The sequence below is a fragment of the Tyto alba genome, unplaced genomic scaffold (assembly GCF_018691265.1).
Source record: "Tyto alba isolate M040663 unplaced genomic scaffold, T.alba_DEE_v4.0 Super-Scaffold_2, whole genome shotgun sequence".
In the NCBI taxonomy this organism is placed as follows: Eukaryota; Metazoa; Chordata; class Aves; order Strigiformes; family Tytonidae; genus Tyto; species Tyto alba.
In genome coordinates, this window is record NW_024881282.1 from 49,885,107 (window position 1) to 49,900,194 (window position 15,088).

The 15,088-nt window shown below is 36.0% G+C and overlaps 1 protein-coding gene across 1 annotated transcript in view; it reads right to left on the reverse strand.

Moving 5' to 3' along the window:
- The window catches only part of TRHDE (thyrotropin releasing hormone degrading enzyme), a 211,814-nt gene that overhangs the window by 106,850 nt on the left and 89,876 nt on the right, over positions 1–15,088 (reverse strand). Inside the window, exon 5 of the mRNA XM_042792960.1 lies at positions 11,164–11,277. Coding sequence (XP_042648894.1) covers positions 11,164–11,277 — 114 coding nt within the window. The remainder of the gene's footprint in view (positions 1–11,163; positions 11,278–15,088) is intronic.

Consider the following 15,088-nt stretch of genomic DNA (forward strand, 5'->3'; position numbering starts at 1 on the left):
GGTAAACAGAATTATTGCTGCTTTATTTAGTGAAGTTTAAGTCACTTGGCTCTCAGTGCCAAGTTCACACAGCAGATTGACGTGAAACAGGACAATGAAAAGAGCCCACAGCAGTGTCACAGTAGATGCCTGCACTGTCTTTCATAATTCTGGTATAGAAATCCTTTCTCCTCAAGAGCTTGCATGCTCAACAAACTTCGTAACTTCCACCTGAAGGAAACCATTATAATCTCTCTTTATAGGTGGGACAATAGCTGCATGTAGAAGTTAAATGACATGGTCAAAGTCACAGCTATATCAGAGGCAGGTACAAACCCAAACAACATCCAACATACTAATTTGTTTCTATACCTCCTATAAATATGGATTGCAGAGGTATGTCAAAACTGCTGTGTATTTAGTCTGTCAGCAACATTAATTAAATGTTCATGTATACTCTATGAACTGTGCTGCACTCACTTTTACAGTGCAACTAAATGGGACTTTTTCAGCTGAGAAATGGCATGCCTTAAAAACTCCTCATATTGCATTCATATAGATGTCTCTAATCCAAAAGACTGTGTCAGGAAAGAAGAGCTTAATTTACTTGTTTTTTCAAGTCACAAATAAATGCAAAAAGTGAATTAAAAATTATGGAAGGTTTAAATAAGCTTTTTCACCCTGAAATGACATATCTCAAACTTTATCTAAATTACAACAGTTCCTGAATTAATATCAACCTAGTGCCATTATATAAACTCTAGGGAATGCTGCATTTTTTTCAAAAGCCACCTTGATGTCCACAGATAAAATAACCACACAATTACATAATAAATTCTATGTTTAATTTCTTGGGTGGCAAGGTTTTGATATCAATGTGTTTATTTAAATTATATTTATAAGACAGCCAAAAAGCTCTTCAAGTGCTGATCCATCTGGAAACAAACCTTTATGTTAAAACTCATTAGAGCACAAGAAATGTACCTTGAGCTGATTGTATATTCAGGCAATTAAAAACATGGGAGGCAGGAGAACCAATTACCCAACACACTCTTAGTGTTCTCAGCTGGCTGCATGAGGTAAGGTTTGTGAAGAGAAAAGTTCGTATTATTGTTCATTTCCAAATTTTCTCAGGCATACGCAGTTAGTAACTGCTCTTTTTTATGGGGAAAAAAAAAAGATGTAGGGAAACAATTATTATGACAGTCCTACTCAAGGGAAAACTCCTGAGGTGTAAAGGATTGTAGATGCTTTGGTTACACCTCACTCACATTCTCTGTTAGTCAATAAGAGAGACCCAATTTCATCAGATGTATGGTATGTAATATATAAAGGTATGAACATACAGATGTATGGACTTGTCTCCCAGTTCAAGTTTGGATATCACAACTGACAAACAGTCGTGGGAGTGGATTGTTACTGCTTGGAATTAACTCATTAAAAGGACCTTTGTTAATCACAAATGAATACTTTAAATACAGAACCTGAAATCAAGAAAATCAGCACATAGGAAACATAAAGTGAAGCTATAGGAAGAATAATACAAAGATATAAAAGATATAAAAAGAACAGGCTAATTTTGGTTTTCTGTTTGTTTCTTTGGTTATCTCCTGAAGGGCTGAAAAGGAACATTTTAGATTCATGATTGCTCATTCAAGCTACCATAGCTGAAAAGCCTTCCTTGAAATTTATGGCAGACCATCACACTGGGATAGCTAGTATGCCTCCAAACACGTAAACCTGCATTTTTGTGAGAATTAGGAAGGCTTTTGACCTACAAAGCTAGATTTATTGAACTAAAAGTATTTCCAAAACATTCCCACCTTTTCCTTTTAGTACAAAGCCTCTGAGAGCAGATTTCAAAAGCACTCAAATATAACTTCAGGGACACACAGACAGAGTGAGAGAGGAGTTTGCTGGTTGACAGTGGGCCTGCAGCTTGAAGAGGCAACAGGAAACAGAAATGCAGAAACTGAAACTGTCTTAATTAAGTTGAAGTAACACTGTCTCAGGTATTAGAGTCCTGATTAAACGGAAAAGGCCAACACAGGTGACCAAACTGTTTATACTGATGGAAGAGAGGCTTTCTATTCCCTAGCTATTTTACCCTATGCAGTACGGCGGAATTGATCTGTTTTAACATGATACCTACAGGACTAAAGAAAAATCTAGCACAGAAATTGTAAAGAAAATCAATCCTGGAATGCGTTTAATGAGGCCAGCGAGCTGTCAACACGGCAGGAGACAGGATTGCAGCTACACATGAAACAATGACAAAATGTTGTTCAACATGACCCTCCTCTGAGGGAGTTCAAGTGCAAGTGAAAAGCCAAAGACTGCGATCCTCCTGTAAGCACAAGAGGGCTTCAGGTGAGTCTTGAGGCTTTGCTTGGAGAGTGTCGGTAGCTGCATAAGTGCAATGCTAACACAGAGCCAGGGCTCTGAGCAAGAGTTGGTGTGACAGCAGCAGAAGCCTAGTCTGAAATAAGGACAGAGGTGCTTCCACTTAAATTTGTGCCTTTCTTTAAAGGCAAGCAGGAAGCCTCTCTGATCCTTATCTTCCTACTGCCCACTTGGAGTTCCATCCTCTTCATCTCCTCTCCTCAGAGCCTTCCCTGAACTATGGATAGTCGAAGTCTGGGAAACCAGATCTGTGTTGAGAAGAAAAGACACGCCTATTATTTCTGGGTTCTTTCCCTCTTACACTTGAGAATGCTTCCAGGTGCAGGGACTGGAGTGCTGTTATCAAATGAACATGCCTTTCAAAGATTTACATTTTCAGATTATTTCCCAAATATCTGTGGTCACTAGATTCAAGTATTTGCCTCTTCATAGGAATAACTTCTTTTGATCCTTGCCAATAAGACCTTCTCTGTTTGGTACAAGGTTGTTCTGAAAGACTTACGTCTTCTCTGTGCTCTCTCCTCCTTAACCAACATTTAACCATTTTCAAAATTCAAATTTCACTGCTTTGGGTAAAATCAGCACAAATGCTACAGGTAACAGGGTCAGAAACTTTCCACCTATAGAAATTCTTCCACTTTATGGAAATAATATGGAAATTTTTAAATGTGAATCTGCAGTATAAATCATTCCATAGCAAAAAGAATCGGGAATAAGAAACTGGCTAACCACAAGAAAGCTTTCTGGTTCTGGTTTATCTTCACCTCATTCTAGGGAGGAAGATCTATAGAAAGGTAGTGGTCACTCTTTGTGTATTAATCTCCAACAGGAAGCCCACCATTCAACTAGTCTACTTCTAAACGGAAAGAAAGCAATTGTGAAATAACATTTTTTGGCAGAAAAGACTGTACCTTCAAGAGTCATTAAAAATTTATTGTGCATAACAGAATAACAATGATGTAATGGAAAGGAGTTCTGCTGGTGATTTTACAGTATCATATTGAGGCATAATGTAAGAGTACAAGTTAACACGACAATAGTGTAATACTTAAAGTTAGTCACATAAAAATAATTTCTGAAAATTAATATGAAATACCAGAGAAAAGAATTAAAATTTAAAAAATGGAAAATATCCAACAGTGGAACAAAAGGAATAGCACAATGAAAGCCAAAACTGATAGTTAGTACGCAGAAGAGATCATAGGCCTCAATATTAAGGGCATCGCCTTTGTTCTGGGACAGCCATTCAAACAGTTTATGGACTGAGAAATCTGCATGAATAAAGCTTAATATCAGTGTGCAAATCTGCAAATTATTTTCCTGATAAATTTGCTGGAAGTATCTTCTCCAAACTATAGAGCTTTACTAGCCATCAGAAATACAAAGGAGGTAAGTGATCTCTCGTGCCTGACAGAACAAGCATTTGTAAGATGCGATACTTGGGTTTATATGGAAAGTGCATGCTAGGGAAAAAGAGAGAGGGACAAATTTTGAAAGCAGTCAAAGAGCACCAGCATATACACTAGCAGCAGTACAGTTCTAATGCAATATGTTTAAGGGTGGAGCATAACAAACTACAGAGGAATATCACCTATGAGGATACCTAAGGTTCAAAAAAATACCTTAAGGCCAGAAAAGATCCACTGGGGGCCAAAAGCAAGTTCTTTCTGTCTATATGCTTAAAAATCCTAAATTGTCATAGCACAGGAAGTCTCCTGAGTACTTGCAAAGGAAAGCAACATTTATTTCTCCTTCTCTTTTCCAACAGTAATTTTTTTGTAAATAGCTTGAGCAGCTTATAGATTGCTTTTTTAAAAATTTACATCTCTGCATAAGTGCCTTAATTATTTTTTCGTTGAAAGAGGCCTGCAACACATTCTGCATTTATCAGCTATGAATATGTCATGGTTTTGTGTCTACCGTCTACCTTCATAAACCTCTTTTCTGCATTTTCAGTCAAAATTCTTGCAAAATTTCTGTCCCAGTGCTTGAGAAATGTTGACACTGACTGACAATTTTTGTTGTTACAAAGCAACGTAGATGCTCTAGGAGTTCGTAGTTAAGGAAGATCAATCGCTCTGAGCATCAGGAAGGAGAACTGTATATGTATTTTCTTTTCAGTGAAATGCCAAACCAGAAATTAATGACCACCTGCTTAAGTTGCCGAGCAGACAGGCAGTTTATTTGGAGTTTTTAAGCAATTTCACCAGCTACTTCAACTGCCGTTTCCTCTCCCCACTCTGTTTTTCAGGTATAGCTTTGATTTGGTTGTACACCAGATCCATTACACCAAATGTAGACCTACAGAATGGGAGGATGCAATACAAAAAAGGGAACATTAGAAAAGGAAGCAACACATAGTGACCACCATCACTTCAAAAAAAAGGCCAGTTTCACTCTCCAAGATTGTTTTTTGTCACTGTAGCTGTCTTCACAGAAATAGAGTCATTCAGCAAACAGATAAACACAGATCCAGTATCTCCTTATGCATGTCTCCAGAGTATTTTCAAACATTAGGCAACAACATATCAAGTTTATTCTCTAATTCAAACTCCACAGGGGGAATCTATAGAGGAAACTGAGTTCAAGTCAAGAAACAGTAAATAATATTTAAATGAATAGTAGCTTTGAGATGTGGTTGGTATACTGAGTCAACTTCCAGCAACAACTGCCAGAGGTCACCATCAATGAGAATACTTTCAGGGTGCTCTAACATTTGCTGGATGGATTTTGCATGCCTAGACTCTGTTTCAACCTGAAAGTGATAAGATTCAGTGAGCTAAATCCTGAAGGAACCAAAGATGTTTTGCAGGCACTCCAAAAATCACTCATCTGCTCGTACTCCAAGTAACCGCACACTGGCACAATTCTAAAATAAACAGTGGCAGCACATTCAGGATAGCTGAAAATTTGAGAAGCAGAGCCTTTTAGTAAGTATGCCCCCAAATATACAGCTACAGCTTTGTCACTGAATTCCGCATATCAACTATACTTCCGGATGAAGTGCATATTCTTGTTTCAGTAAAGCTACCCTGAAGCGAGTCCTTGCCTTCAGACAAACGTGCCATAAAGTTTCTTTCTCATTTTTATGGAAGACAAAGTGGTTATTAATTCAAAATTACGTGAAATTCAGATATCTGAAGTTTCTTTCTGAAACCAAAGCTTCATCTAAACCCTGAACTCAGGAGATTTGAACTCACATGACCCAAAAGCTCTCATCATAATGTCATTTTAACTGCTCTCTCAAGATGAGCAGATAATGACATGAAGAAAGAAGAGACACTGACATTCTCCAAACCTGTACCTAAGCTCTTGAATAAATGTTTCATCTAAATGTTTATATTCATTTATGTCTGATCTCTAAATGTTAAGAGTTAACTATTTAAAGTTAAGAATTCCATATATTAATCTACCTTGTCAGAGTTTAAAAAAAGAAACTCTTAAGGAAGACCATGTGGAGATGGAAATTCATTTTCTTAGTTATAAACTAAAATTAGTATAAGGATTTCTGAAGTGGCACACTGAAAAAGGACTAGTAATTAGCAACCAGAAGATATTGCAGCTTACCTTTACATATCTCTTTTTTCCTGCCAAAGTCAATTATACATGAGATTCTAGTTAATTTTACATTGAAAGCTTCCCCCATAGTTGAGTTAAAACAGAAAATCATACAAGGACTGACTTCACTGAGCAGTTACTGGGGAAAAAAACACCCCATGTGATATTAATTAAAGGCTTACTTTATACTGGCATGGGGAGCCTTTAACCAAAAAAGAAGAGATGAAAGTAATTTTAAAAAACGAGAGGCTCAATCTCTCTCAATGCTGAGCCAGTGTGATATTTATGTTGGGTTAGAAGGATCAAGCAGGCTACAGCTCAGGTCTGAAATGCCAAAATAGTAATGAAATAAATCAAAAAGGCCCATGTCTTAAATCTACCTCAAAACTTATAATGATTTTCTGGGTTTTCTGAGTCAAACAATGCCTAAAAAACTTTACAGCTGGAGACAAATGCTTTAGCAGGCAGTCTGAGACAAAGCACATGAAAGATATGCATGTGTCCTAAATGGCTATATTTACTTCTATTATTTCAACCAAGTCAATGAGAAAGGCAATTAAGATCATTTATCAAGAACTTGGGCAGCATGTTACATGATGTTCAAAGTACTTAATGTAAGGAAGTTCAGTTAAATGGTTTTCTATTAACTTTTTTAGGCACAGGTAATTTCTTGCAGCACATAGTTTTAAAACAGAAATGTTGATATGCAACCTCATTATTATTTTCAGCTGCTTGTAGTAATGGCAGGATCATCTAGATATGGAATCTAATAGTGTGAAGGAAGCATGGTTCACTTTAAGAAAGGTGAAAGATGCCCTTCCATGTAGACATGAAGTTTTAATCCAAATACTTCAATTACAATTGTTTAATACTAAGAAAATTTCTCGCAAATATCACCATCCTTTATTATAAAAGTAGTAAGCACACAAAAAAGTGGAAGATCTTATCCCAGAGCTTCAATGGATAGAGAAGGCAGAGGATTCAAAGCTATCACTGATGTACTACACCTTGACTCCACCAATAAAGTTGTCAGCAAAGCTAACTTCTGTATAATAAAGAAAAGAGAGAAGGCAGCTGGGCTTTATGGAATGCTTTCTCAGCATCAAGCCAGGTACTGACCGCTAAAGTATTTGACACTCGTTTGATGGATGAAAGGGAAAATTACATGCCAGTAATTCCTGCTGTCATAGTCCTCAAAACCTACCCCAACACCAGAGACATTCAAGGACAAATATGATGGTTCCTTCTACCAGAAAATAAGGAGGCAAAAGATCAGTCAATAAATTCCTGGATCTGTAAACCTTAGTTGAATTCCTTCCTTTACAAAGCCACATACAAAGGACTTGAGGATAATGAAAGAAACAAGTAGAGAGGAAGCTGGAACATACAGTTCCAAATGGGCCCCCGAAAGGAGGAAGGTGAGCAGGGTATATGAGAAAAAACAGGATTACAAAGTGGAAATTATCAGCATTTAGTTTTCTGCTGTAATTTTCTTTTCTCTGATCCTAAAACTAGCAGAGGTACCTTCCACAGAGACAAGATTACCTTGTATTAGTTTTAAGATCTTACAGCTCAAGAGCTCACATCCAGCTTCTGTTGCTTTTTGATACAATGGAAAGACAACCAAACAGTTATATAGTAAACCTCTAATACAGAAACCTCATCTCTTTCTAAATCATGAAATAGCAACAGCCAGGGAATTTACATGCAGATAACTACTCTGAGCACACATGATCAAGTGAAAATCTCTGATCTCTGGGGGGAAGAGTTTGCAGAGCCAGCTTCATTTTCCAAACCTTCTTGACAATACAGAAACAATTGTTTAAACTTCCAAGACCTTGAAGAATGAGATTTTAAGATAAGAATTGAAGAGATTTCAGAATAAGAATTTCAATAAACTCTTAATTTGGGGGATAGGCAATGCAAGTGGCTGAAACAAGAAAAATGGTGAATTCATTTCCATGGCAAATGTCTAATGACTATATAGTAGGGACATATTTCCTGCAAAATCAAAGGTACCTTCACCTTCAAGAGGTAAAAAGTAATATGCAGGGACTTATTTTTTAGCTGAGGGAAGGAAATGAGAATTTCTAGCTTTGATCTGAAGTAACTTAAGTTTTAAGAAGAATATTAAGAACAGTGGCGGAACCATTAAGGATCTCAGCACAGAAAGCTCACCTTCCTGCTTTAAAACCAGCAAAACTTTTTCCACTTCCTCAGGAGAGTTCTGATGCATCTTGTATTAACTGCAATGGATAATGGACACCTCCATCAGAAAGACTCTTCATTCTGTTCTTCACGTAAAATTTTAATAGGAGGGTCCAGGGCATAAGGATGGCAAGGATTTAATAAGAACTGGATCTCCTTTCTCATTAAGATTATGCAAGCCTGATGAAGTTTGTAAACACTTTCTGAACAAGACAAGAAATTCTAGACCTTCTGGAATGCTCAATAAATTGTTACGTTTCCATGGCAGTTTGGTCAAGATTGTTATCCATCTTGGACATCCATGGACACTGAAAAATGTTCAACTCTGATAAAAGAGAAGCATCTTGAGACAAGTAGAAGCAACACTTCAGGAGCTTATGAAGCTTTAATAGTGAAAATGTATGTGCCTGTAGCCTATAAGCATCCAACAGCTAGGCAGAAAGCTGTGGATAGATCCACTTGATTCAGATGTGTCCATACTGCCCAAGTTGCATTTCCAGAGAAAAGTCCTTTTTCTAAAATTGACTACCAGCCTTCTTCTTCTACACTTATCCAAAAGAAAATGTGACAAAAATCTTTAATAAGCTGAAAATAAGCTTAATTGAACATTTTAGTCTATGGACTTTCTGAGGAAAATTTCAAGGGTAACATCTCAGAACTACAAAAGAAAGAATTTAACTGTCGAACTTTCCCAAATCTTTAGAAAGAGGATTTTGGCATACTGGTGTATCAGGATTTTCCTGATGCAAAGAGCTGTGGTATCACACACTGTTACATCTTTTATTTTTATTTCATATGTATGAATTACTGCTGACAAAACACCACCCAGAGTATTGGAATATTGCTCCCACATTAGAGAGTTTGTAACACACCATTAAGAGTTTGTAGTTCTTGTTTTTGCAACCGATTCATGAAACTTGTACCGTATCCTTCACTTTTGAAGAAAAAACATTAAAAAAAAGTTTTTTGGAGCAACTTTTCTTTTTATAAATACTTACTTCTTGTTTTTTTCAAGTTTATAAATGTCCATATGATTTAAGCAGCAAATGCACTTTATATCGGTAACAAAAATGTCCAGCAAGCCAAATTCCAGTAACTTGCTTCTTCTTCCTACAATCTCTGTAATAAGGCTAAAACATTACAGTACTGACTCCTACTCTAGTCTACAGAAGAATGCGGTATGTTTAAATGTTTAATTCAAGTGTTCCATTTGCCACCAATTTTCTAATTATTTAAATGTCAGTATAATTATTTTTATATCAAAGGCCAATGATATCCAAAGCCTTATGAAAAGTTTATGTTTTCCTTCTTTTTAATTTAAGGAAAAAACTTGACAGATCAATATTTTTTCCAGGCACAGCAATACTACTGTAGTTGATTCTAATTTATGCAGCGCATGTCTGATTTCCCAGTTTAACTGCCATACCTTGTTCAACCCATTTGTTTTGCCTGTATTCTGTTAAGACGCCAGGATTTCACGTGATGGGCATGTCATTTGCATAACAGTGAACATTATATACATTCCACAGAAATTTCAAGCAAATATTCTATATTCCAAATGACTTCTAAAGCAAAGTTATTCTGGATTTGTTAAACTGATTATGTGGAGAACAAATGACTGATGATTTGAAGATAAAATTCAGTGTATAAACGTTGTCATCTATGACATTTCACTATGTTAAAAACATAAAGGCCTGCCAGATTTCATTGCATTCGTAATTAGAATCATTACATTGTAATTCAGGATGTGTTTTTCATGAAGATGAAGAGAATGAGTTTTAATACAGTCAAAGCCAGGTAAACCCAACAAGCCTAGCTATGCAAGACAGATGTCAGTTCAGATAAAGATTTATTTTCCTTTTCATAATGCAATTATAAACCAAAATTGACACCTGGAGGAAAAAATTTAAAAAGCTACAAAGCCTTCAAACTTCACAATAAGCATATTTAAAGCAAGACTACATGTATACAACTATTTTAAAAAATTAGCTTTACCTCATAACTATAGCATCTTCATTTCATGGCACACAAAATTAATGGGCTAATAATATTCAATAAAACACCCAGAAATATGAAAAAACATTTCAGAAGTTAGTATACAAGAATTTAAGCAAAACATTCAAGCTACAACAAATCTCCATCGGGCAATCTGTATTTATAACAAATATTTTGCCACATAATCGAACATATGTAAACAGAAAAGGATAGTAAACAAAATAATTTCTCCAAAGGACAATAAATTCTATATAGCAACATTCAACATGGTCTCACACACCATTTCCTTGTTCTTGTATCTCTTATTTTTCTTAGAAGCATAATATTTATATACTACAGCAGTTGATATAAACTGGGACCTGACTAGGTATGAGATGATGTAACACAGGGACTCCAAAAGAATGTCGCAACATGGCCTTCCCAGTTTGCCCTCAGAGAGTTCCAGTATTTGCACACCAGCTGACAAAGCATGTCCAGCTGTATACAGCTGGAAATCATACCGAAACTTAGATTCTCAATTCCTTTACCCATGTTAACTTAGTGTGTACTTCTAAATGGCCAAGTAGTAGCAATAAGATAAAAAGGGTAAAATGGGGAGAGGAGAATAGAATGCTGTAAGAAAAAATATGCTCAATTTTACAGTATGTTTTAGCCAAAAATTTCTTTCTAATTTATCTCGTGGTTTTGGATGAAATTCAATATTCTGAATATTTTCAAAAATGGTCCATGTTAAATCATAACTGCTTTAATCCAAATGTTTCTGAGCAGAGAGACAGCAGTTACTTTAATGTTGGGTTATGATAGACATGACCTTATTTCTTTTGTAATAAATTGCAGATTACACTTTTGGAATGCTGTCAAATTATTTCACACCTAGTGATTTTGCTTCATTGGACATCTGATACTTGCATGCATCATTTGGTATTTTTCAGCAGTCCCTGCCTATAACAAAAGCAGGAATATAACAGCAGAACAACTTCGCTGGGGGCTTTCCAAATTAACACAATAAAACTGACTTACCATGTTCCACCCTGGGTAGAGGTAGTCTGTCCCAACAAATTCAAAATAGTGAGCGAAACCTTCTTTCAACCACACATCCTCCCACCAAACTGGAGTCACAAGGTCACCAAACCACTGCAAAAAAAGTTCCAATAAACTGCCTTTAGGAAACCATGTTTGTATACATCTCATCCATACAGAACACATTCTTCACAAGTTTTAATATAAACATATATATCGGCCACTGAAACTCCTTAACTGTTTTTTTCATCTACTTACTGAGTTAAGCCTTCACAGGATGCACAAGTTACTGAACTGATTAGAAAAGAACAAGCAAGTGAAAAGAAGCACTGAGAAGAGTATTCACAGTGTTTACTTTAGCTATCTAAAGTAGATGTTCACCTAGGTTTAAGGGACTAACATACACAATAGATAGAAAAAGGCTTCTAACTCAAGTAATCTGATTCATTACCTGGAAGCTTCACTATGTATAGTGTGAATCCTGAAAAACTGGGAACATGATCTCCATACTCCAGACTTAAATTTCAGCATTTCATCCTCCATGATGTCTGCCCACTAAGATTTACAATACTACTGATGCTCTGTTCACTGAAGAGTTTCTTAAGAAAAGCAGTCCTACACAATCATGCCTTGTCTCTCTGTGAGTAGAACTCAGATGCCTAAGAGCAGGTAGATGATGTCACTTAAAGAACATCCTAGGGTATCTGAGATAACCACACAGGCGTAAGAAATTTCATACAGGTCTAACAAGAGATCTGCAGCCTTCCTGAACAGCAACCAGAGGCAAAAGGTGTCTAAAGTGGCATAGGCCACCTATGTTTATGCAAAGGAACACTACCTGAGCTGACTGCATTTCCCCTTCCCCCCAGGTTGCTCTTGAATTTCCCCACTGACTTCAATCTAATTTAGAAAGAATGGCAGAGATCTCAAAGGTAATTAAAATCCTACAAAAGTACATGAAGATCAGTAGATAAAAAGAGGAGAAGGACCTAAACTGACAGCAAGACAAGAACATGGCCTTTAGATACTCTGCTCAGTAGCCATCAATAGCCACAAACCTGTCACAGTACAGGACGTGGGTGTCAGAGGGATTTTAGACAGAGCTGCGATGATCATTGGAAGAGGAATAAGGACAAAAATTCCAAGGAATTCAGGCATCATCAATTGTTCTGCTGATGGATACCCTCTTTAAAATGATTGTAATGGCCCTGTGCAACCTGGATCATCATAACACCAGTGGTAGGAGCAGAGACACATACACTATCATGAAAACATATTTCATACTCTCTGTAGCACCTTTTTTGCCAAACAAAACCCAAAACTTTGTTTCAATAAAATTCTCTGCCAGTTTTTTTCTTAATGTGATTAGAAATTAGATTAGTCCATAATCCACAGAGATAATTTTGAGCTTTCATGGAGTCTTAAACTCTGAAAATACACAGAAAGGAAGAACCAAATAAGTATTCCAGAGGGAGAGACTCATGTCAGAGCAGAGGAGCTGCTCCAGACAATGTAATGAGAGTGGGGAATGAATGAAAGCAAAGTTACCCAGTAAACTGCTTGAAACTTATCTGAAAGCTTTGTTTGGGACCTGAATGAAAGGTCTCGCTTCCGTGCGTGTCTTTGTGGAGTGAGAATAGTGCCAAGGAACGATCAATGCTGTGACGATGATCTGTAATGCAATGAACACAGGGGTTCCAAGGAACAGACTACAGAAACTGAGATTACCAGATTGCCACACAATGCTCCGTAAGTAGAATTTGAATGAAAAAATGGAGGAAAATGTGACAATGAATGGCACTGACAACCAACTTAACAATTTAGGGAGAAAAGCTGAGGTTGCCAGAAGTCATATTAACACACTAAATGAAATTAAACTTAATAGACACTCAGTGATCACAAACTAGTTGAAGGCTATCAGTAACAGAGATAGATCCTCACCTTAAGAACATTTAAATGAAAAGACAAAGAAACACTGGAAATGCATTCATATACATAATGTACTTTTCACAATTTGAAATGTTAGAGTAGCATACCACCAGAGGAGTATGAAAGCTATATTTATACTAGAATAGGTTGAGTATATGATTTCTAATGACAAATAGACTAAACACAACAGCACAGAGTTTAATTTTTGAATTACAAAAGGACTCTGAACAAATATGAAACCGTTAATGGTCATGGTATGTGTTGACTATTCAGAGAGAGATTTAAAAAAATAAAGGTTGTAAAGTTCATAATATGTCCTCCTGTAACTCCAAAGAATTAATAACATTAATTTATGATGTCACAAAAGATAATTTCTTATACTCCTTTGTGAGTTTTCCGGGTTTATTTATTAATAATACAATTTAAAATAGACATTTAATTATCCACCTAAAGGAAGAAGTATTTTACAGGCATTAAAACAGCATGTGATGCCAATATGAAAATGTAGGGAAATTTGCCTAACTAGTCTTGAATAGTATCAGAGATAGTTATGAATGTCAAAGACAGAGCAGTCCCAGAGACTGAAACTAATGAAGCCAAATTTTCCAGCAGAAAGATGCTATTATCTTCCTAGGTGTTATATGCCTGAAAGGAAAACATTAAGTATAGCACTTAATTTATTTAAGTAATTATTTATTTATTTGTGTAGTTGGCTATAGACACTATTTGCCTGGAGTGAAGATCATTACTTCTTTTCAATTTGGAAAAGAAAAATTAATTGAAATGTATTGATTGCATAAATGTCTTGTCTCCCTCAGGTATTACGTTCAGACTGACATGCAGAAGGCACTTATTTTACAGACACGTTGAAAGGACACTCTTTCCTATATGCTTTCTTTAGAGATTATTAAAAAAACATTGATTTAGAATTTTTTTATTTTCCTCTGCTTTCATGCCTCTTTAACTCAATCTGTCACACCAATTTTTGTGCTCAGGTGGGAAAACCATCACAAAACATCATGGTGCATAAATTCAAATTTCTCCTTCTTCAAAGGCTGTGGGTGGAACTGATCTGTGATACGCAAATAAAACCGATTACTACCTTAATAGAATTATTTTAATAAATTATGGTAATTATTTCAAGCTATCAACTTAAGGTCTTAGAAGTATGTATGTTTTGACCAATACCTCATTTGTGTTTTGGGGCATGGAGAACTTTTATGCTGAAACACTCCTTACAATTATTATTTTTTTTAACTAAATACATAAAATGTTCTAAAAAAACACTCAAGCTGAAATATTAAACACTAGCAACCTACAAAATGACTAAACTAAAGCCACCTATGTAACTTTAATGTTACCTCCTAAAACATGTACCTAAAATAAATATCTGGTCAAGCATTAAAGTCACTTGTGAAGAAAGCAGGTGTAAAAGTCTTTCTTACACACTTTTTACCTGTCTTCTGACAACCACAGATTTTCTTTGTCCTGCAGGGCTGTCTCTCATTTTCTACTTGTCCTGAACACTGTGCTTAAGTGTTAATACCCAGCAGATCCGTGAACTCTGATTTTAAACAGTCATAACTAAAGGTAACAATCCCAATTTTTAATATTTATTTGATATTTCTAATCTTGGGAACAACATTAGCAAAGCAATTTCTGTGTTACTCTAAGTAACAAGGGTCTCATACAGATCAGTTTGATAAACGCTCAGTTATGTTCTGTAAATCTTAAAGTCATGGGATTAAATTCAGAGGAAATAGGGCAATGATACAATTCTTCAGACAAAGCAAAAATGTATTTTAGGAAATCATATGTTAGGAGAGTACCTTCTCCTCTTACCTTAATTTTTTTTTAAAAAAATCAATAAATAAAAAATAAAACCAGAGATGTGGATTCTAGTTTCGGCTGTGACAGAAGTGGTTTTGGTTAATCTCTGTTATTCTATGTGTAAAAATGAGTCAATGGGGGATCTATCCATGTGCCACTTCAGATT